This window comes from Diabrotica virgifera, chromosome 4, assembly GCF_917563875.1.
Source record: "Diabrotica virgifera virgifera chromosome 4, PGI_DIABVI_V3a".
In the NCBI taxonomy this organism is placed as follows: Eukaryota; Metazoa; Arthropoda; class Insecta; order Coleoptera; family Chrysomelidae; genus Diabrotica; species Diabrotica virgifera.
The window spans coordinates 247792918-247818471 of record NC_065446.1 but is presented as its reverse complement, the minus strand read 5'-3'; the positions used below and the strand labels follow the sequence as shown (position 1 = coordinate 247818471).

Below are 25554 nucleotides of genomic sequence, written 5' to 3'. Positions count from 1 at the left end.
TAAAGTATATTTATCTATATTTGGGTATCACATACAGCAGCTTAAACTTATTAGTTCCTTTGTTTGTGTTTTATTATATATTGTATGTTCAATTTTGCAATTTATAGTAATTTTGCAATATATTGGTTTTGTTTTTGCTTCACTTTTTTAACTTGTTTATATTTTTTTTATTGACGATTTATCTAATTTTAGAAAATTGTATTTGTTATTGTTATATATATTTTTTTGTGACTCTATGTTAAGCTTTGTCCATAAAATTGTATAATTTTCAGTGACAATAAAGCATATTTCTATTCTATAAGCTGAGGGTATTTTCAGATGATAACCTATGCAGATTTTGTCACCTAGAGGAATAAACAGCAGAGCACATTTTATGTCGGTAGAGACACCAGCAAAGAGCTACTTGGAAGATTCGGTTTCGAAGTTATTAGACCTTTTAAAAAGGACTAGAAGACTAAACAACGTAATCTAGGACTAGAGGTCTAGGAATAGGCCAAAAGCCAGCTCATTGAATCTCTCTATCTATCCGTATTGTATCGCCAAAAAGACGTTAGTGTTAAAATACTATTAATAACATTTTTTAGCTTTTTTGAATTGTGTCTTCTCTTTCCGTGTCTTCTTATACTCTATTTCACGTTAAGAATAGAACGTTACGCTTATGGAGATCAGTGTTGACAAACCTCTCGGGCACGGGTGGCTACTCGACTGCCGATATACGATTCATTTTAATCAGTACGGCATGTCATCGGCGCGCTTCTATCGTTCATAAGAAATGCATGGGGCTATCTTCGCAATGTTCTATTCTTAATGTGAAATAAAGTATAGCGTGGATTATATGAATTCTATTTTAGTTTCAGGAAACAAAGAGACCAAAAAAGTCCAAGTACCGATTCGTAACACCGGTTCTTTTTCTTCGTAGTGATAAGGAAAGACAAGATTTAATTGATAACAAAGTTTCTCGATTATTAAGCGAACAAAAAGAAAACACATTCAAAAACACCAACATATATTCTGTCGAACTGAACAGCACATTTTTAGGAGATTATGCCGAGGAAAAGAAATGTTGGCAAATGAACTGTTTTAACGATTTCGACGCGTACATTTGCCCTTCTCTTGAACTGTCTCCAACTAAGGCTGCAGCAGGATATCTTCTTAAAGATTGGGAGAACATTCCAGGTAGAGCCAGGTCACCAATTCCAGATAGAGTATCTAAAGAGATTAGTGATGATACTATGGAATGTCAACATTCGAGCATGAAGTCAAATGAAATGTTTATAACTCAAGAGTGTTCTTCAATAAACCAAGAAGGTAGTACCAGGTCACCAATTCCAGATACAGGCTCTAAAGAAATTTGTGACGATGATACTACGGAACTTCAACACTTGAGCATGAAGTCAAATGAAACCCTTATTATTACTCAAAAGTGTTCTTCTATAAGCCAAGAAGGTAGAACCGGATCACTAATTCCAGATACAGCGTCTAAAGAAATTAGTGACGATGATACTACGGAATTTCAACATTCGTGCATCAAGTCAAATGAAACCCTTATAAATCAAGAGTGTTCTTTAATAAACCAAGAAGATAAAATGTGTTTGGATGCTCAGAGTAACAAAGAAAGCGAGAATGAGTATGCCATCGATGTTATAGTAGATGCAGAAGTTGCAATGTCGTTCAAAGTCTGTAATATAGAACAAGCAGTGCAGAAAGAAACACATGGTTGTGATAAACTTGATATAAGCGTAAACAAAGTTGATAAATGTATTTCTCCAGATTTATTTGACTCAGATAATGATAACGAAGATTACAAATCTCCAAGTAAAAGTTTTTCAAAAGATAAAAACGTAACCAAAGAAAATTTGCTGGATTCACCCACAGATCTTAAAGATATGGCTCGAGATAAGAGATCACATATTGGTGTTGAAGAGTCACCAATAAAATCTAGATATTTTGAAACTAGTCCAGATAACTTAAAAATGTCTTCCCTCAGTAAAGACATGGTGCAGAAAATTAGATGTAATTTGTATAATAAAGGAATATCTTGTGATCCACCGAAGTATTCACTAGATGTAAAACCTCTTGATTTAACGGTTGATACAGTAGTACTGGAAAATAGGTCTAGACTTAACAGTAGTGAAAGAGTTAATGATAGAACACAAGAAAGTCAAGATAAAGTATATAAAAACGATATATGTGAGGAGAAACATTTTAATTCATGTGATAACTCTTCTGATAAAGAAATAACAATGTATGATATACCGGATGGTACAATACTTGAAAATAAAGAAAATCCTATTCGTGATATATCAAAAGCTTCAAATGATTCCGTGTCTGAATCCAGTAAACAAAGTCAAAGGAAAAACTTATACAAAAACAAACCATATAATGGTGAACCGACTAAAAGTTCGATTCAGAATATTTCATCAACTAAAGAAGTATTTCAGAAAGAAGTTTTTGATTTTGAAGTGAAAAATTCTGCAAAAAATGATGAGAATGTGCATGCTTTGTCGTGTACTGAATCTGAAACGGAATCAACAAAACTCTCTGAGCAATTACCAGTCTATTCGAATAACTCGAGCCTTCCTTATTCTAGTAAAGACACGTGTAAGAGTACTACGGTAGTATTGTCAACTAATCAATCGCCAAAGAGATCTTATCAGAAGGTTTCATGCGTAGATTTATCTGACGATGACTTAACCCAGAATGTAGCAATTTCCAGTAAAAATAACTCGAAGTCAGATTCTTTTGTAACTAAAAGGAAGAAACAGTTTGCGAAATTTTACAGTAGTGAGATGTTAGACATGGATTTGTCTGATAGCGAGATACCAAATAGCGTAAATTTGTCTGCAAAATCCAAAAGTGTATCTGATGATATGTTAGGCATAAGCCTCCATGAGAAAAAGAATAGTTCCGGGTTACGTAAAGATGCAATCATAGATTTATCTCAAACCGATTCCAACGATTCAGAATCTGGTCCTTTAGACGCTCATAAAGGTAATCTTAGCTTTTATGAGATTGACTTGGCTAAAACAACAAAAGAAGCGATAGGTGATCAGGATCAAGATACTGCCAACAGTGGTGATGAATTTGGTAAGCCAGTTGAAGGGAATGAAGAATTTGTGGATTTAACGCAAAGTTCAGACGACAACACTAAAGACAGTGGAGGTAAGAGTAGTGAGTAATTTAACGGTTTCTTTGTATTAGTATTGAAGCGTAATTACGGTTAAAATAATACTCTCGGTTCGTTTATACGAATTTATTAATCTTTACAAATATCTAGCTTAAACTAAACTTATTTACAAGATCCGTTCCTATTTATAGCCCAGCCGTTATTCTGGAACCATCCACGCTCATCTCTAGCTATCGGCTCATCACGCATACTTGAGGTACGTTCCCGAACTCTCTTTACCCCTCCGCCCCGCCGACGGCGACGCCTCGATTATTCGATTGCGTCATTCTCGAGTTGTGTACCGTTATACGGGGGTCGGCCAAGAGTTCTCTTTCGTTACAGTATTAACAATGCCCTGATCTCAAGTACTTTTGAGCTTTCATTAGTGGATCGAGAATCGTATCGGCCATTTGAGAAACAACAGAAGTTATAAATTGTAGCCTTTAACTTCTTCTTCATGTGCCGTGCTCGATTATCGATCGTTGGCTATAGTAATTTTGTTGACGACAGCTCGGAAAAGAGATGCAGAGGATCTGTGCAACCATTCTCTCAGGTTTCTAAGCCATGACGTTGTTCTTAGACCTGGCCCTCTTCTTACGTCTACCTTGCCATCTTCTTCCGTCTACCTTACCTTCCTTAAATGAAGTATATTATATCTCTCTGGGTGTCGCATAACATGGCTAAAATACACTAAGCATCAAAATTAACGCATCACGTTAAAAATTGAACATTTTTGATGTCTCGTATTTCCTAAACCTGCTGTCCGATTTTAGTGATTTTTTTAGTATAATATAGCTTTATTCTTCAAGAATATCGATGTAACAATATTATTACTATACAGGTAAGTTTCATTGTATACCGGGTGTAAAAATGACAGTGTGTTTTTTCCTCAAAGTGTGGAACACCCTGTGGAATATTCTAGCGTATATAAAATATTGAAATTAAAACTCAACTGTAGCCTCAGGCTTTCTTAACATTTTTCTTTTTGATTCATTCGCTTATGTTGGAGAATAAAAAGTTACGTACTTTAACAAATAGCCAGGTTATTCATCAATACAGGGTGTTTCTAAATAAGTGCGACAAATTTTAAGGGGTAATTTTGCATGAAAAATAATGACCGTTTGCTTTATAAACATATGTCCACAAATGCTTCGTTTCCCAGATACGGGATGTTGAATTTTTTCGTACAAACTGGCGATTTATTTATTGCTTTAAAACCGGTTGAGATATACAAATGAAATTTGGTTGGTTTTAAGAGGTAGTTATTGCGTATTTTTTGACATACAATTTAGAATTTTATATTCACCATTGGCGTGCATGCATACGGGATGTATCTAAAATGTATCTACCCGTATACACGCCAATGGTGTATATAAAATTCTTAATTGTATGTCAAAAAATGCGCAATAACTACCTCTTAAAAACTACCAAATTTCATTTGCATATTAACCCTGTTTTAGAGCAATAAATAAATCGTCAGTTTGTAAGAAAAAATTCAACATCCAGTATCTCGGAAACAGAGCATTTGCGAACATAATTTTTATAAAGCAAAGGACATCGCACACATCTTATGGAAAATATAATGTCACTCAAATTCAATAAAATTTATACGAATAGATTCGTTTTAAATTAACTGTCAATTCTTATCATTGCGTTAACTCTTAATTATGATTAATTACGGCGCAAATTGCAATTAAAGTTTATCGAAATCACATTTTTGGAGTCTATAAACGTGTCAGTTATAATCACTATTGCTCTGTGTGCTATTCAAAACAGCTTAAACCCCGCTGGGCCTAAGCGGATTAGTGAAATTATTATAATAAGATGCTTAAGAGCTCGAGAAGATTTATGAACTAACTAATTTGGGTATTTTAAAATATTTTTTCTCTCTCTAACTTATGTACCTACCCATTTGATTTCAGATTGATTTATATCAATTTCTGCTCTTATTATTGAAAATTAAGAGTTGGCGCAATGATAAGAAACGAATATATTCATACAAATTTTATTGAATTTGAGTGACATTATATTTTCCATAAGATGTGTGCGATGTCCTTTGTGGTCATTATTTTTTATGCAGAATTACCCCTTAAAGTTTGTCGTATTTATTTAGAAACACCCTGTATTGATGAATAACATTGCTAGTTTTAAAGTACCTAATACGCTAGAATATTCCACAGGATGTTCCAAAACACACTATAATTATTACACCCGGTATACAATGACACTTACCTGTTTAACAATAATGTTATTACATCGATATTCTTGAAGAATAAAGCTATAATATACTAAAAAAATCACTCAAATCGAACAACAGTTTTAGGAAATACGAGACATCAAAAATGTCCCATTTTTAAGGTGGTGCGTTAATTTTGATGCTTAGTATATTTAAGTTTGCGATTTTTAACTGTTCTGACGACTTTCATAACTTTTCCCGTCCGATGCAAAACAACTTCTTTATGAACTCTATCCACCCAACTTATACGTAGGATTCTCCGATATACCCAGGTTTGAACGGCTTCCAGTTTCTTGAGAAGTGTATCCGTTAAAGGCCAACCTTCGACACTATACAAAAGACTAGGGAACATATAACATCTCACTAATCTAATTTTCAGACTGAGAGAAATTTTGTTTCCACATAACAGTTTCTTCATCTTAAAGAATGCAGCTCTGGCATTCTCTGTATGTATTCTAATTTCTTTGCCCATGTCTAAGTTCTCATTTAGATTACAACCAAAGTAGGTGAGGCAATATTGTTAGTTCTCTCCATGTTAACCATAAGCTGTTACCACTTCCGGTTATATTGGCGTTTTACTGACAACCATCACCTTGTTTGTGTCAAAAAAATGCGTAATAACTACCTCTTAAAACATACTAAATTTCATTTTCATATCTCGACCGGTCTTAGAGCAATAAATAATTTGGCGGTTTGAAAGAAATATTTCAACACCCCGTATCCCGGAAACGAAGCATTTGCGGACATATGTTTATAGAGCAAACTGTCATTATTTTTTCATGTAGAATTTCTACTTAAGGCTATGGGTCCATAATTCGCAAATATTTTACGTGTATCCCTAATTTTTCTGTCTTTACACGGCAAATTACGTGTAGTAAAATTCACACTGGTATGGATATGTAAACATTACTAGAATGTCATTCTACTTGAAAATGTCATCATTAATTTAAAGAGATGAGTTTTGAATGTTCTTGGATAACTGTTATTTTTATAATTGCAAATTATTAATTCAGTTAATAAATGTCATAATTTTTTCACTAACTATGTACTCAGTGATTGTAATAATTTATTTGTACAACAAAGACTAATACTCAATCGAGAAAAGAGGAAAAGTGTTAAAGTGATTTTTTAATAATATATTGTTATGGAACGCTTACAATTTTGAACATCTTTAACAACAAAATACTTGGATCACAGAATATATTATCCTGATGTATTCTCTGCTTGGATCTTCCGCAAATAATACACAATAAATAACTTTTTATTAAGTTCACGTCTTAAATCAATTATTTATCAAATACACTATATATCAATAATATTTAATCAATAACTCAACATATTCCCGATGCAATGTCAAATATTTAAAATTGTCACTGATTGTTAGTGTCTGACTGACAATATATGCTGACAATATATTCGGCTGAGTGCGTTGTAAGACAAAGATAGATTTGGAAAATATTACCACGGCATTGTGTTTATTTTTTTCGAATCCTGAAAAAACCAATAAATATTTTTGAAAAACTTAAACGCAGAATGAAAGACTAAATTATTACCGAGGGCCGAAAGTCCCTTAGAATAAATAAAAAGTTTATTTTGAATGATATATTTGAAATTAAAAATCACACTAAATTTTCTCTTAGTTTTTCACCCCTGTAACTTATTAAAATAAACATTATAGAAGTTCTCAGGGACTTTCGGCCCTCGCTAATAACGTGATCTTTCATTCTGCGTTTAAATTTTTCAAAAATACTTATTAGTTTTCTCAGGATTCGAAAAAAATGAATCCCCATTTGAATAGCATTGCAGTCGAAAATACGTACCGATCCTCTTAAAGTTTGTTATACTTATTTAGAAACATCCTGTATAAATTACTCACACAATAGTATATTGTGCAACAAGTGCAGAAAGGTACTAATTTCTCACGAGTTTGAAAAGTTGCGGTACGAGCGCAAGCGAGTACCGCAATTTGCCGCAAGATTTATTATAATAATAGGTTATAAATTTTAAACTGTATTTAATTAATACTAATCAATTTAAATTCCGTATACCTAAACAAATTATACAGAAATAAGTTAAAAAATTAATGCACTGACATAATTTGTTTGAATTTAAACTATTTTAAATAAATTATTACAAAATAATGTCACATTTGACGTTATATTTATGCAGTCACGGATTTCCACCAGACCTACTTCATTCGACGTGTCTTGCTGAGGTTGCTAAATCCTTATTGGTTAATTGATAATAATTATAAAATGTTTATTTAGAATAAAATTTTAAAATAAAACAGTTTTAACATCCATAATTAAATATTATTCGATAATTAAGTAGGTATAATAATTGTCTTACAGGTTGTATATTTGACTACACTTTAACCACAGATGTAAATAGAATATAATATAACCTTACTCAGAATGAAGTAGTCATTTGTAAAATACCAAATATGTTCAAAAATATTAGGTGCGTTCGCGGGTACAGTTGACAAATTGTCGCCGACAATTTCTAACCTCACTTAATATAAATAATACCGTTAATAGATACATATACAAGGTATATTTACTTTTAGTTAATATTAATAACTAATTATTAAATTATACCAGGTAAATATACCTTGTATATTTATCTATTAACGATATTATTTATATCATTTTAAAGTGCGCATGCGTTTTGCTGCTAATTTGTCGCCGACTAGTCGCCGACAGACACCCGCGAACGCACTTAATGTGTTAAAGTAGCGAATTTTGCAGATTTCTCGGACATGAGTTAAATAGGTTCTTTTTTGAAAAGCACTATTCTTTTCTGCACAGAAACGTCATTTTTCTGCCCACTAATGTCATAAATCTTATACTGTGAGAAAATATCAACTTTGTTAACATAAAACTGTACAGAAAAGTGCACTTTGAATAGTGGTTGTAGAAAAATACAATTTTCTACTTAATTTTATTTTTATTTCTACTTAATTTATTTTTTAGACGTGAATGACAAAGTTATCACAGAACCCAATCCGCAATGTAGAAATAAAAAAAAGCTTGAAGATTCATCTAGACAATCTTTTGGCACAAAGACTTATTCTAGAGATTCTGGCAATATTTCGTGTGAGTTCAGCTCTACAAAGTCATTGAATGTAACCGATTACGTCCTAGGTATTTTAAACTTAGAAGGTAAGTACCAAGTTAAACAATATTGCTTTTTATTTGCAACAATTTTTCTTAAAACCAATACAGATGATGCAGCTACAGAGAATAATGTGAAACATAGTGAAGACCTTCCAGATGCTGAATATTTTAGTCAGAGCCACAGTACTTGTTCACAAGGAAGTATAGAGGTACTAGATGATGAAGAGTTAAATTATTCAATGAAGTTTAGTGCTCAAAATCACAAGAATTTTTATAATCTAACTAATTTTGATGATATGTGTGTTGGTCATGGTAATGAACCTAAGGATATTGAGGCGGTACATTTAGGTAAGTCTATTAGTTATAATATCTTCTATATTAGGTTAAACTGCTTCTCAGATAATTCTAGGTTTATAAAAACGGATGGAGGCTATAGTTCTGAAATTTTCAAAACCATTTTTTTGGTCTGTATTGAAATTATATTGGCCTAGCGCTGAAATTTAATCGGAATTGCGAACAGATATGGAATGTTCATAAATCCTGTTTTGGATTATTCGATTGGTTTGGCCTATATAAGCCTGCACAAATAATTTCAAAGGAATGTTGAACTTCAGTGAGAAGTCTGCACAAGGAATTTCATAAACTCCGTGTTGCTCATTTGGAATGTTGGTCCTTGAATGAACGGTTTTGTTGAGCGGTAAATATTGTCTTTATTCTATTTGATTTGAGAATGTTGTCAGTGATGCCTATGATATATGGAAGAAGGGCTTTCGTATGATCTGGGGGTCTGGTTTACAGAGTAATAGAAACCTTGAGATTGGTTTTTATTTATGAGGACATCGAGGAACGGTAAAATTGACTTAATTTTCATCTTTAGCATGACCTGGATACTACGACGTATACCACTCAGATGGGTTTGAAAAGAATTCAAAGCATCCTTGCTCTGGGGACAAATTACATATTTATCGACAACGTATTATAGTAGATAACACATGTGTTTGAGCATTTATACGGATAGTGCTCGGGTCTAGAAGTCTTCCAAGAACATATTGACAATTACTGGAGGGAGTAAGGAGTCTATTGAGGCACCATTTACTTTTCTGTAGAATTGATTTTGGAAGCTAAAAAAGAGAATGTGTGTGTGTGTACTTTGTACGTACGTAAAAAGTTATACTTCTATTATAATATAATCTAACTTCATAAATCAATATATTGTAACATTCAAACGAGCGTTCGTATTTATTTACGACTTTATTATTTATTTATACAAGTTTTCTTTACAAATATCTAGCTTAAAACTAAACTCCAATAAAAGCGCGTTCCACTTAAATAGCAAATAACGTTATTCTTGATCATTCGAGACTTCGCCACCTTTAGCTACTGTGTGACCTTCCACATATTATCGTGCTTCGTATATCGTATATCGTATATCGTGCTTCCGCGAGAATATTCTCGACTTACGTCTCGAGGTGGGCTGTTACTTGCGGTCGGTGATTAATTATTTTGTTACAATATCTACTTTAAACAGTTTTTTGTATTGTATTTAAATATTAAACTAATTTTAAAAAGAACTAAACTAAGAACTAAAAAAATAAAAATAATATAAGTTTATCCAGATTCGAACGGGGACCTCTCGATCCGTAGGCGAATGCTCTACCGATCAGCTACCACCGTTGTGTCTACATACGATCATTTCTCGGACATAATTACAATCACGGTGTCAGATAGATTAATTGAAAATAAACATTTTCAATAATACTTATTACGAGGAAGACAAATCCACAGACACAAAAATTATAATAAATATATTTACTAAAAACACTAATAATATATTCTTTTCACGCACATCTTATTTGCGCTACATAACTTAAAAGATGGAGCGACTAATACCATACTGTCGGTGTGCGCATGCGCCTAGTAAAATAAAAATTCACCCTCGTGCCTAAAGAAGTATAACTTCAATAACTGTTGAACGATATTTTGCTGGCTATTGTCTTGAGTTTATCGTCTATTTAGGGTTTCGTTTATAGGAATGCTTGTAAAAAGTGAGTGCACGACCTCTAGTTGTTCAGGTACTTTCTTCTTTGTTTATTTAGTCTGGGCTGATTATCGGAGGCCATTTTTGGGAAAAGTTATTTACCAGCAATTTTATTGCTGGAATCGAATCTTATGATTGTATATATTAATAATATAGGTATGCAAAGTCCGCAGATAGTGTGCTACTTTTTTTATAAACAAAATGGCGCCCGAAAATCGTGTTTTTTTCAATTTTTGCTCTATAACTCCAAAGATTTTAACTGTACACCAAAAATACTCAAGTAAAAATTCACCGCAATTAAATTCTGCATAGAGACGTGTTTTTTCCGATTTACTTCGATGAAAACTTTCCCCGGAAAAAGCGAGTTTTTCCAACAAAATCTTTAATTTTCAACTAAACTTTTAGATAAGTAATTGTTAATCAATAATTAAATAACTTGGTAATGTAAAAGCCCTTTTTGTATAGATTATAATTCCAGAAGCCAATGGAAATTGAACGAACAGTTTAGCAACAATTGAATTGTTAATTAAAAATTTACGGTCGCTATAATAACGACAATAATTATGATGCATAAGAATAACTATGATTTTTTCATAAAAAGATACTATACCTATCTAATATACTTTACAGAATTGAACTTGGACTATTTAAGCGACCTCGGAAATATTTTAAAATTATAAAGAATTTTTTGGCTTATAAACAAATAGAATATCTCGGGAAATATTAAACTAAATTAAATTATAAAAACGGTATTCGAAAAACAGCGGCAGGACGCATCTTTTAAAAGAAGAAACGTTTAATTATGATGAGTAGTTCCTGAGATACAACCGGTCAAATTTGACCGGAATTTACGGCCAAGATATAAACAATAGGATCATAATTTTCAAACCATCACCTTTTTATTTTTGTCCTCTTTCTTCACACCAATTTTCATATCCTTAAAATACTCATAACATATATTATTATAATAAAAACTATCGATAATACGTGTGAAAATTGCCAAAAATAGCAAAATTCCAATCAAAAATTAGGTTGGAGAAAATGTAACCCTCAAAGTTCAAAATCGGTATACGTTAAAAAAATGCATTTTCTCGGTTTCTCATGGAGCAATTTTCTTCATTCTTTTTTTGTTCCCAAGTACATAATTCGAGTAGAGCCATCGAACTAACGCATTATTAAATGTCAAACTTGCTTTTTTTTGTTATAATAAATTAATTTATTTATTATAACACAAAATTTTAATTTGTTTAAATAAAAATTGTTTAAATAATTATACAGCTTTCAAATGAAAATACAGTGGAACCTCGATAACTCGGATTAATCGGGACCACGGCCGATCCGGGTTATCGAAAATCCGGGTTAGCCGGAGAGCATGGTAAAAATTAATAAAAGACGGTATACTTATAAAGTCCGTTATTATGTATTATTAATTAAAATAACATGAAATATATATGCACAGTACACATCTAACTTACCTATTATAGTTGTATAGAGTATAGTATAGATAGACTATAGACAGTATAGAGTATAGAGTATTGTTCATTTCTAGGTAAAAAAATTCAGTCAGTTTCGGTTATGTCAATTTCGTCTGCCATCGGAACAATGTTATGTTATTTTAGAACAGTGGCTCTTTCATTGTTTAAAAGACCATTGTTAAAAAAACAATTTTTTAAAAGACAGTTGGAAATAAATACAGGAATAACAGGTGCCTATTGTTTGCGCTAGCCCGAGATAATGAACATCGTTATGCCGCCGCCGCCGTGTGCCATGAGAGTCATTTTTACTATCGTATCGTTCAAATTACACAAATACCCATTATCTCTCAAATATTATATTATGGTCGATCAATGTTTTATCGTTTTATCAATGAAACTCGATATTTTTAAGACATTCCAGAAGAGGCTACAGATAAAATGTTGTAAAATAATACATACATTTTTATTGTTGAAATGTTTGTCTGATGAAAATCGGTCCGGGTTAGCCGGATTTCCGGGTTATCGGGGGCCGACTTATCGAGGTTCCACTGTATTTATGTTTTTAACTTTAAAAGGTACACTTGTAGTAAGTTTATCTAAAAAAAAGCCTACAACTGGAAAAATATGTAGTTTTCTGTTCTTATAAATAAATTAATATATTATAACAAAACAAAAGCAAGTTTGACATTTAATAATGCGTTAGTTCGATGGCTCTACTCGAGTTATTAGGGAACAAAAAAAGAATGAAGGAAATTGCTCCATGGGAAGCCGAGAAAATGCATTTTTTTAACGTATACCGATTTTGAACTTTGAGGGTTACATTTGCTCCAACCTAATTTTTGATTGGAATTTTGCTATTTTTGGCAATTTTCACACGTATTATCGATAGTTTTTATTATAATAATATATGTTATGAGTATTTTAAAGATACGAAAATTGGTGTGGAGAAAGAGGACAAAAATAAAAAGGTGATGGTTTGAAAATTATGATCCTATTGTTTATATCTTTGCCGTCAATTCCGGTCAACTTTGACTGGTTGTATCTCAGGAACCACTCGTCATAATTAAACGTTTTTTCTTTTAAAAGAAGCGTCCTGCCGCTTTCTTTCGAATACCGTTTTCACAATTTAATTTAGTTTAATATTTCCCGAGATATTCTATTTGTTTATAAGCCAAAAAATTGTTTATAATTTTAAAATATTCCTGAGGCCGCTTAAATAGTCCAATTTCAATTCTGTAAAGTACATTAGATAGGTATAGTGTCTTTTTATGAAAAAATCATAGTTATTCTTATGCATCGTAATTATTGTCGTTATTATAGCGACCGTAAATTTTTAATTAACAATTCAATTGTTGCTAAACTGTTCGTTCAATTTCCATTGGCTTCTGGAATTATAATCTATACAAAAAGGGCTTTTACATTACCAAGTTATTTAATTATTGATTAACAATTACTTATCTAAAAGTTTAGTTGAAAATTAAAGATTTTGTTGGAAAAACCCGCTTTTTCCGGGGAAAGTTTTCATCCAAGTAAATCGGAAAAAACACGTCTCTATGCAGAATTTAATTGCGGTGAATTTTTACTTGAGTGTTTTTGGTGTACAGTTAAAATCTTTGGAGTTATAGAGCAAAAATTGGAAAAAACACGATTTTCGGGCGCCATTTTGTTTATAAAAAAAGTAGCACACTATCTGCGGACTTTGCATACCTATATTATTAATACATACAATAATAAGATTCGATTCCAGCAATAAAATTGCTGGTAAATAACTTTTCCTTGTATTTTGCTAATTAGCCCAGAGTAATTTGCTAATAACTATTTGTTTATACGAAATATTTATTTTCAAATTAAATAGTACTTCTATTATACAATTGGATATAGTAATTGAGTCAATACTTGCAATCTTAAGTTTGTATTTTTATTAGTTGTTATATAATCATGGGGAACCGGTTTTGAGTCTTACAATATATGACTCATCATCAGGCCTAGTACAAAAAGTCTTCTCAATACAAACTACAAGCTAAAAACACAAAACGAGAGACATGTACATATACATATATAAAACATAAAAAACAACTTTGTCTTGGTTTTAATCACACAATAAAGCCAAACAACTGTAGAGTATTGAACTCAACAGTCTATAGCATGTAAAAATGAGACATTTTGTCATTGGGAGCGACCAATCTGATGAAAATTGCTTGGTATATAATTTAATATATACTACCATCAATCCTTAACTAGTTAAGGGTTGATGGAGTCCTGACAAGATGGTATGCGATCAAACGACATAATATAAAGTTATTAGTAATCGGTATGTACTTACATAACAGCCATTGAAACTGTTCCACAGCTAAAGATGTACCTGGAAGTCACCAGCCCCATAAGAAGAGTTGACCAATCAAACAGCCCTTAGTCTCTTACTTAGTACTTCTATTGTAATGAACCATACTGTTCTATTTTTTAGAACTGAAGAATAAATACTGCCAACAGAACAATATTGATGATGACCATGATGATAATGGTAAAGAAATATCTGAGGAGCCCGTGTCAACAAATAGATACTTGGAACCAATGGAAACAACTGATTTAGGTAATATGTATAAACATCGAATTTGACTCTTATTCAAGTGGTATGTCTGATATTAATCTCAGTTTTTCAAAATGGATTTAAGCTGTTCATGATTTGGTCCAGGTTGCTACTGCAAATCGAAAATTACGACTCTACACTTTTTCGCGAACAAAATAAATTTTAATACCAATTAACTAATGTTGTTCTGAAACTATTTCCTTGTGGCATTTTTGTAATTAACTATTCTAAATGGTTAATATTCTAACCAATTAACTAGTTTTTTTTTGGATTTAATATACAATAAATATACTTATTTTGAAATACTTTTTACCACGGTTTCGATTTCTCGAATGGTTATCATACATTCGCTATTTCACCATGGTACATTTTTACGGATATAGTAAATTTTTCAATATGTTTCACTATTGAGGGCGATTAAATACACTAAAGGTTTCGGTGCTACATCTGGAGTGTCTGGTGTTTGTAATGTTTAATTTTGTTTTTAATGAATTCAGAAAAAGTCTTCCAATTAGAATTTAATATTGACAGAAAACTAAGGACTTAATACTTTAATAGTTTTTTGGGCGGTAAGTATTACAATGGTACTGCTCATCATCAGGTCCCCGGTGAGGTTACTTAACAGATAACTGTACAAGAGATCTGGCCAGTAGTAAGTATGTTATACCCTACATAGGCCAAGGAAATTTGTATTGAGAAAACCTTTTTGGTATATCTATGGCTGAAATTTCTTGACAAAAAAGATAAGAGAATGATGATATAAGAAATAACAGTCTGGCATGTGATGTGAAGGTCCTGATCAACGAAAGTCAATGAAGACTCAGACCAACTTGTCTCAATTAATTGTAGGTGGCATAGGTTGGAAGACAGTTATGGATTTAACTAAAATTAACATTAGGAAAACAAACACTTCTTGTGTATTATTTCACGCCACTTTTAAACTAAATTTTTATCTTAAAGTATACAGAAAAATAGATATTGTAGAATTACTATTGATTAAAAAATTTTGTATATCTGAAGTATGTCATAAGAAACGTCTAAGGGTATCTCTTTAGTGTAATGAAATATGTATAGGTTTCCTATCACTAATGTTGATTTTTTTACCAAGAGGAGTAAACTAAAAAGACAGATTCACACCCAAGAAAGTTACTAGAAACGTCACCAAATTCATCTTCTTTTTTCGTTGATCATATCAGCTTTCGATGATAATCCATACATATTATATTATACTAACACATCGCTAAAGAGTTCTAAAAACAATTTTATATAAAAGTAGACTAAAAATCTAAAAATTAAAGGAATAATGCAGAAAACACAAAAAATCGCCGATATACTTAATTAACCTATAAAATGACAGAAGTGCCAAAATTTCATAAATGTCATTAGTGTCAAAATTTAATAACAGTGGAGTAAATTTGCCTGCGGTTTGACCAATTAGAAACAAGCATTACAGCGCGGTAAATTTGAATTACTCCTCTTGGTTAAAAAACAAACAATAGTAGGTACTGATATATTCTGACAACCCACATGCAGGTTGTCTCATTCGCGACTTCTGCACAAAAAAAATGATATGATTATTATTCTTTTGCCCACTAATCGTACCCCACGGGTTTTTTGTTTCATACAACTCACTATGTTTTTTTATCTTCTCTCATAAAATGATGTTAAAATTGTATTTACATGTTTACAGATGAACCCAGCCCAACAAGCAGTAAAACACATGTGGTAAATGATATAAATACAGAAACTCCGGACAAAAACTCCAAACTCAACTACAAATCAACTACCAACACTAATACCACCCCAAATGGAAATGTTATTATAAAAACTAACAATATTACCCCAATGGCAAATTACGATGCCATGAATTCTCCTCAAATTAGAGTAGAATTGGATAAATTTGGAATCAAACCCTTAAAAAGACGAAGAGGTATACAGCTGCTGAAGTATATATACGATACAACGCACCCATTTGTGCAGGATGAAAACGTAGAAGAGGTATCTGAAGAGGAACAAACAAGAGAAGCTAAGAGAAGAAAATTGTCAGATAAATTTGAAAAGACTGAGAGCATTAACATTGTTGGAAGCTCTTTAATTGAAAGGTAAGCTAAGCCAAAGAAAATTAGGTTAGATTATCAGTAGTAATTACATGAGAGCTCTAAAATTATTGATTTGTATCCAGGGGCGGTTTCTCCATTGGTTCATTTGTGCAGTGAACACCCAATCAAATTTCATTAAAATACATATTTTTAAAAATCTCATAAATATCATTAAAATATTTTTTCTTAAATCTCATAAATATCATGTATCATTAAAATATAACTGTATTTATTAATCACATAATTTGTTTGCACAACACCGCTACGCTAGATGCACGTGGTAAGTGCAGAATTGAAATTGAACCAAGCCACTATACAGTAACCCTATAGAAGAACGAGAGCTCTTAAATCCGTGAACCAGGGATTCTCCTATCTTAAAACATTGACCATTTGTGCACTGCACACAGAGACCGGGGCGAAGCGTTTCGATTCACAGTTTGGCATTTTCTGTTGTGGGATTTTATTAAATACAATATTGGTAGGTAGCTTTTTTAGGATGGTGGAGCCTTATTCAGTAATGTTTATAAAAGAAAGTGCAAATAGTTTTGAAAATCGACTTCTTATAAAAAGAATGGACTAACTTGGCCGGAGATAAACTTGGTACAGGAATGTGCAATAAGAAACAAAAAGTTTAAACATTGTTTTAAAGTTGAACAATATAGAAAAACTTAGTGATTATGTGGGTGTATTAAACTACATTCTTTATTTTGTTTTCCATGTTTAGTATTTTCAAAGAATAAAACTATAATTTCAATCTCGGTCTTTGGATGCCGTTAAAATAAACGGATTTTTAAACAGTTTTGACAAAGCCATTTCATTATTCGTAACTTCTGCCTCCACCTTCACCACCGAAGAAGAGCCATCATTCAGTAGGTATCATATTCTGCACAAAACAAAAAAAGTGTGTGACATCCTGAATAATCGGGTCAAAGATAGGTTTCATTTTACAGAACATCTTTTGGCGAGGCCCCAAAAATTTTTCGCCTGCGGCGCGTATTCACCGTTCGTATAATTACATTCTTTAATTGAACACCCTCCTTAAATTACCACGAGCCGCCACTGTTTGTATCCCGAGTGACACTTTGACAGTTTTAATTGCACAACCCGAAGGGGAGTGAACTTATGTCAAAGTGTCACGAGGGCAAAACAAATCGATAATATTTAAGGGCTCGAGAGTAATTCGTTAAAATTATTTCATGAATAAAACTGTCTTTTTAGATCATTTTAACTAATATTTTATTGATATCTTCGCCTGAATAGTGGCTAAACCTGTTTATGGTGTTCTCTTTGACAAGTTGTAAAATATTAATCGTCATTAATGTCACTGAATGTTCATTTTTGCGTAGAAACGAACGAAGGGCATCTGACGTTATGCTTGACGACGGAAAATTATCGAAAAAAATTACCGCTGTAATTTTTATTTTTGTAGCTTTCTATTTGTCAAAATCTCTATGAATGAAATAATCATCATTATTAGTTTGCGATATAAGCTCACCGTTAGCCTTGGCCTGCCTCAAAACATTCTTCCATTTTCCCCTGTCAAGTGTCTGTCTTCATCCCCGTACTCCAATCTCCGTTACATCTTCCTGCACGTCGTCCAGATATCTCAGTTTAGGTCGCCCCCTTCTTCTTCCGACCGGCTTAGTATAGTTATTTTAGCAAGATCACTTTCATCCATCATCATAATGTGGCCCACCCATCTTGGGCGGTTTATTTTGATGGATTTTACGATATGTGCTCCGCAGACCCTGTTCGTTAACTCCACCATATAAATGTAGAATTGTAAATATTTTACCTTAATTTTTAAGACTCCTGTATATAATTTTTCTTTATTATTATTACCAAAAAGAAATAAGAGTCTCACGCATAAGAACACATGTGGGATCGGGAATCGGAGTTAGCTGAGACGCAAGATAAACATAAGTAGCCGCCTTGACTAATTTTATTGGTTTTCGTTTATTGGAAAAAGTCGGTACATACTTTGATCCAATTTTAATAGGTTAAAACGGAAAAGGGAGATTAGATATAAGAGAATTTGTTTTAGCGTAGGGATGCGAGAGGCAGTCGATTTTGAGATTCGAACGAGGAAAGAGGTTGTATTTGGCAATAATCGAAAGGACGCGAAGTTTAATACAGTAGAACGTCAATAATCCGGATTAATTGGGACCGGACCCCATCCGGATTATCAAATTATCCGGATTATCGAAATTACCTCAAAAAAAGGCCAGTATACACATTAAAGTACAACAAACGTTTTAAAATTTTATGTTTTCTCTTGTACAGTAAAGTGTCTAGAGGTGAAATTAATCAAAGCATTTTTTTATGTTTAAACACTGTATTGTAATTAATTTATAATAGCACCGTGTGTACAGTAAAAACATCGGACACTATTTGGGCTTTTAAAAAAATGTGTAAAATATTTTTGAACTGCGGTAGAGGTTTGTTTTTCGCAGCGAAGATCTTAATTTATTTTAAAAGAACCAGATATTTTTGCTTGATACAAATCCGGATTATTGACGGTCCGGATTATTGACGGTCCGGATTTTTGACGTAAGGATTATCGACGTTCTACTGTACGTACTTCTATATTGACAAGCCGGTCATATATTAAGTAGATAAAAGCGATTATTTCAAACATTTTCTTTTGTGAGATCTCGTAAAATTTTAGTCGCAATTTCACAAACACTTTTACATTTCGTCAATTTAATAGTATCTATAATTTAGTTATCTATTTTATTAATTAAAACTGTTAAACATCACACGGACTTTTATTACGATTGTCTTTAAGGAATCCTAAATATGGTCCTCAATACTTTTCTTTCAAATATTAGTAATAGCTCTTTAGCCTCGCATCGGCATTTCCCATTTTTTCGATCGGTAAGTGAGCATTGAGCGTACTTTATTGCTCTTGACATACTTCTCGCTTTTAGTTTAGAGCCTAGGCCAAAATAACAGCAGTTAGCCGCGCATATTCTTTTTCTTATGTCTTTGAATGTGTTGTTTTTGCAGTCCACCAGTGACTCTACGTAGCAGAATTCTTCTCCCGTTTCTACAGTTTCATGTTGCACCTCTTTTTGTTGCATTCTTGATATACCGAGAATATTTTAGCTTTCTCAATGTTAATCAGAAGTCCGATGTTTTCTGCGGCGTTTTTGATACGTGTGAAACCTTCAACTGGTTCACCAGCATTTGCCATTATTTGTGTAATAGGGTATGTGGAACCCATTAACGCAAGCGATTGATCAAAACTCAGTAGCAGGGTACAGGAAAGGGCAGTGGCCTTTGATCAATTGTGTGCATATCCAGCACGCATCGATCGTAGTGGTGCTATTAAAATAATCGCTACAAGTCTTTATGTACTGTTTAGTAGGTTATTGATGACGTAAGATAGTGTAATCTTTTTTTATTTTACAGTGAGCAGGAGAGCGACTTATTATTCGAGAGAAAATTCAGAAAAACAATAATGTCTTGTCGAGTTCCGTTACAACTAGCATGGTACAATTTTTTATGCTGTAATCCGTCCCTTTCACAAAGTATCGTTTTATATGAACCCATTCAATTAGAAGTAATTCATTCAATGTTAAAAGAACAATCTGGATGCAATTTTCATGTTGAGGTAAGATAAAACAGTAAAAGATATTGTCAATAATAAAAATTCAATTTTTATTATAATTTGATATTTTATGAAAAAGCCCTAATAATATTTTGCGATATATTTGTGTAGATCGAACTGTTTTAAGATAAGACTCTTTATGTATGAAATATATATATTTTCATTATATCATTCTATATTATTTTTTATGTTTTTAGGATCTCATAACCTTTCTAGATAAAAAATGTATTACCTTCCGTACTAATCAATGGCAGGCAAGCAGAAAAAAGGCGAAAGAAAAAAGTTGATGATGGTTTTATTCATTTTTGTATAGGTCAAATATAATTTATACTGTAAAAAATCTTTAAATAAACTTTGCAAAACTTTATTAATTTCTATAACATATGCTTGTGTTATATACAATTTTATTATAGCAAATTTTAATTATTTTCATATTATAAAATAATATAAAATGTTTTAAAATAAACTTTATAAATAATATTATCACTGTTTTATATTTCATATGGATATTGTTCTTACTGTTCGCTACATTTTAGTGGATTGTTCTCTTTACACTAGATCGTAGTAATACGTCGGTCAAGTCCCGGGCCTATCCATGAGATGTGTAGCACGCCTATGGATAAAAAAGGCAAAAAAATAATGTGTAACATGACAAATTTAACAAAATATAAAAATATACTTGGTGCTACTTAACTTTATGATATACCTCGGTAGCTCTAAGTCTTCAGAGACCTAGGGGTGTGGATTCTTAATAGATGTTAAATAAAATTGAAACTCAATTGCTCGGGGGGCGCCATTATTAAAAAAAAAGAAAATATCATATATGTTTACTTATAAAAAAAATATAAAACTAAGAATGCCGGTTACTTGAAATATCTGTACTTACCGTAGGCTACTTTCATGTGTGATTGCTTTATAAGGATAGAGATTGGTAAACAAAATCTGGTAATTAAACATAATTCTTACTTTATTGAAACTAATAAAAATTCAGCAAGATTGTTATCAAAAAAAATAAAGTTTCATGAATTCGCGAGAAAACGTAAGAGTTCAACAATTAAAAATAGCGCAAGTAACTTAATGTGTTCTTTATTCGTGGGTGATCCATAGTCTATCCATACGGCAGTTACGGTGCTAAACATTGTCCTGATGCACATCGGCACATAACGACACTCATTTTTACAGACAAAGTACAGCTATTAATTATATTAGAGATGAAATTCCATTGTTCGTTTATTGTATGCAAACTTGGAAACTATTATTATTATTATTGTTATTAATTAAACTTATTAAAAAAAAACGAAGAACTTTTCGACAAAAGAAAACTAATGGATGTGTTTAATCCATCACTACGAACACAAAATACGGTCGAGAATTTACATTCTCTACGACCACAGCAGCCACTTGAGCCTACTTCGGATCTGGAACAAAAACTCAAAGAAACTGTACTAAATACAAACAACTAATTTTCTCCATTGAACTATTTTCAACAATTTTCTCCGTCAGCAAGGCAAAGAGCCTGCTGACGGAAAGCCCTCAGCTTCTTATTCTAGACTCTCTAGAACTGATCTCGAATATACTTCGAACTCCTGTACAACCCAAAACTCCTTCCATCTCCCCATTTTTCTATCCTATTCAACCATGTCCGGTTTTACCAATCAAACAATTAGCCAATTTCCACTCTTCATTTCAAAACGAATAGAAAAGATTTAAGCAATCTTCAACCACGCCTTCAAAGGCAATAACTTATTCTCCCGCAAATAGGATTCAATCAACGAAATTCTGATATCTATGTTTCAGCCCAAAATTCTCCCAGGCTTTTTTGCAACGTTCGCAATATTACACGTGTAAACTTGTTGTATTACATAAACACACTCAGAGCCTCCTCTCTGCAACGGTATGCACTATATAAACAAACCACTCCAGAGCATCATATTTTCGTCGCCAAAAATACATTAGCAAAAAGATTTACTCTCAGAGTCTCATTTCTTTGACGGCAAAAACTCAACTTCAGATAAAAACAGAGATACGAATACGCATGAAAATCAAGAATTAATTACGTAATACCACAGATTCACGAGAAATGAAAAATAATCACACATTTCCACGCAACAAACAAACACAATTTCTGAAACGGATTTACCATACAGGGTGAAGCAACAGTATCAGGAGTTCGAAAAGATTAATGTCCTTTGTACCCGTTACAGATGGAGGCTAATGAATTTTCCATATGAAATTTCGGTAGTCCTAACCTTTAAAAGCATACTGTCAAAATGTCATGTCATTCGGATTATTACTTACCCAGTTAACGAGATTAAACTTTACTTTTTCGTATGCGAAAAACTATAGTTTCTGAACCCAGCATTTGTTTGTGTCCAATGCTAGTTGGTGCTTGTTCATAAGTCTTTATAATGGACTCGAAGCAATTTCCGTGTGTTGATTTATCACTGTTATTTGATCGAAAAAAAAATTGTCCAAACTGAGCAATGGCAAGTGTTACCGGGACTCGCTGCTCTATCGATTCCAATGATACTAAGCGCTCTAGAACGCCAAATGATGCAGTTATTCCCGAGAATGTAAAAAAACGCTGAAAATTATTATGGAAAACTTCAAAGTGAAGTTGCAAGAGATAGCTGACACTAAATGTGTTGAAGATTTGTGTTTGGACTATTATACGTGAACATTTTGGTATGAGGAAGCTGTTTTCCAAATGAGTGCTGCGTTTTCTCACGCCAGAGCAAAAACAACAACCGATTGATGCATGTCCGCGCGGTTTGGACATGTTTAATTGGAATAGGTCGGAGTTTTTTCGTTGATATCGCCATGGATGAAACATGGATCCATCATTTCACTCACGAAATCGTCATTCGTTTAAGTGGACAGCACCTGGAGAAAGTCGTTCAAAGCGACCAAAGGCACAACAAACCGCCGGGAAAGTTATCCATCCATCCAATGGCACTACAGCCCAAATCGAGCCTTGGCCTCCTTCAACAAGCTTCTCCAATCATTTCGATTTACCGCTGTTCTTTTCCATGAACGCGTTCCCAGGAAGTTCCTGGCATCCTCATCGACTTCGTCTTCCAACAGGTCTTTTTCCCTGCATTCTTGCATTTAGCAATTTTCTGGGGATACTATTCTCATGCATGCGGACCACGTGCTCTGCTCACCGTAATCTCTGCAGTTTTAGTGTATTGTGTTAGAGTTGGTTCGCTATATTGCTCGTATATTTCTCTATTATACCTAATTCGCCAGTTGTTATTTTCACTTATTGGGCGCAGTATCCTACGTAATATTTTTCTTTCAAACACATCTAATGCATTGGCAGATTTCTGTGTCACCACCCATGTTTCACAGCCATAACTTACTATGGGCCTGATTATTGTTTTATAGACCCGGAGTTTTGTTTTCCGATGTACGTCTCGCGATTTGAATATGTGGCCCATCGCGAAATAGGCTTTATTTGCCAGCACAAGCCTTTTATTTATTTCCGATTCTTCTTCATTGCTTGCGACCAGATCCATTCTTAGGTACGTGAATCTATTCACATGTTCTACTTATATCGTCAATAAAGTGTTGTTGCGCCGGTCTATTTGATCTGGTTTGTATGAGTAGTTTTGTTTTATTTGTATTTATTGCTAGCCCTACTGCTTCTGCACTCTGTTTCAACTCAACGTAGGTTTCTTCCGCTGCATTCATTGTTCTGCTCATTATGTTTATATCATCTGCGTATGCTGCTAATTGGGTAGATTTGTTTGTAAGTATGTTATTCCGCTCACCGTCAACCGTCTAATTACATATTCAAGAACAAGATTAAAAAAGCGTTGGAGCCGGGAAAGTTATGGTCTCTGTGTATTTTGGTACAGCTGGTTCCAAAAAAATCTGATACGACTCTTAAAACGTATTTTGTAGAAAATTGAGCAGTGTGTATTTTGAAGGATAAATATTTATTATTTACATGCTGTCCCACAACCCGTTCAACCTCAAAAATTGGCTGTTTGTTTGTTTATTTTATTATTTGTCTGTCATAATAAATATAATATAATGTCAGACCAATCATACACTGCTCAAAATAATCAAATCTTACTAAGGGTCGTATCAGTTTTTTTAGGAACCAGCTGTGCAAAGATGACAATGATATCAAAAAAGCACGAATTAGAGTTAGACGAATTGCTTCTGCATCCACTGTATAGTCCAGATCTGGCTCCCAGCGATTCTGATCTACAAAAAATGCTCAGTGGCAAGATATATCTCTCCGATGAGGAAATAATCGCTGAAACTAAACATAGGCGCAACTATAGTGGGTTATACGTAACCCCCCTCAATTTGTATGTACTTTGAGCTCTATACGCTTAACATCATTACTATTCCATACCCCACAGAGACTATCAAGTAGTTGTAACCCCCCCCCCTTATGATCATCCTGAAACATCTACATCCTACACATCTGAAACTAGAGGGACAGTAGAACTACTCTCCGAAAAATTGGAAGTATTTAAAATCTTTCAACGCGCATGGCGACCTCGCAAGGTTCCCAGTCGCTAGACCACCACTCTTGCAGTGCTATATAGTCGCGTAGAAACGTACGGGTTTTAACCATTGACATATTAAGCGTAGACTCGGCATACTCGCCAAAAAAGCGTAACGCGGAAGCAGCATGGAAACAGTCGATCGGTGGTCTATCTATCTCTTTTAACCAAACGATCCCGCGCATGTGGCTGACAAAGATGGCTAGACCACTCAATCCTAGGTCGACGTTTGAGCAACTATATTATTAATCTATGTGCATTGAGTGGCATATCCATCCCTAGCAAGTACATCCCTTTTACATGTATCTGGTTTTAACAAGGAAAACCCGCATCCACCACTGGTGAATTACCAATTGCGTACTGCCGGTATTACTTCTTGAGATCAAAGTGCCGACTAGAAGAGGTTTTACTGTCCCTCTTTATACTGTGCTAAAGCCTCTTTGGAAGGCAAAGGAATCGTTTTACTATCGTTTTACAATAAAATATCTAGTTAGGTCTGGAACTTACTAATGCAGTACGGGAGATACGTTGTGTACCTATTATGTATTTTAGCAAATTTTAGTATGCACAGCACAAGAAGAGATCAAGAGATATCTGAATAAACATTTATTTCCTAAAATTTTAACGACATTTATTTATACTGCTTTTTCATTTTTATCAACTAATTAAAATTATTTATTTTTTTCATGATAATTTCTACA

General features: G+C 33.2%; 1 protein-coding gene across 2 annotated transcripts in view; it reads left to right on the top strand.

Moving 5' to 3' along the window:
• Nucleotides 1-20810, top strand: part of LOC114334157 (uncharacterized) — a 34744-nt gene extending 13934 nt beyond the window's left edge. The window contains exons 4-10 of one of the 2 annotated variants that reach the window (XM_050649953.1): nt 852-3162; nt 8375-8563; nt 8627-8866; nt 14496-14621; nt 16309-16720; nt 20132-20333; nt 20528-20810. In XM_050649953.1, coding sequence (XP_050505910.1) covers nt 852-3162; nt 8375-8563; nt 8627-8866; nt 14496-14621; nt 16309-16720; nt 20132-20333; nt 20528-20617 — 3570 coding nt within the window. In that variant the 3' untranslated portion in view covers nt 20618-20810. The remainder of the gene's footprint in view (nt 1-851; nt 3163-8374; nt 8564-8626; nt 8867-14495; nt 14622-16308; nt 16721-20131; nt 20334-20527) is intronic. The other variant, XM_028284197.2, reaches the window with a different exon arrangement.
• Nucleotides 20811-25554: the final 4744 nt, after the last annotated feature.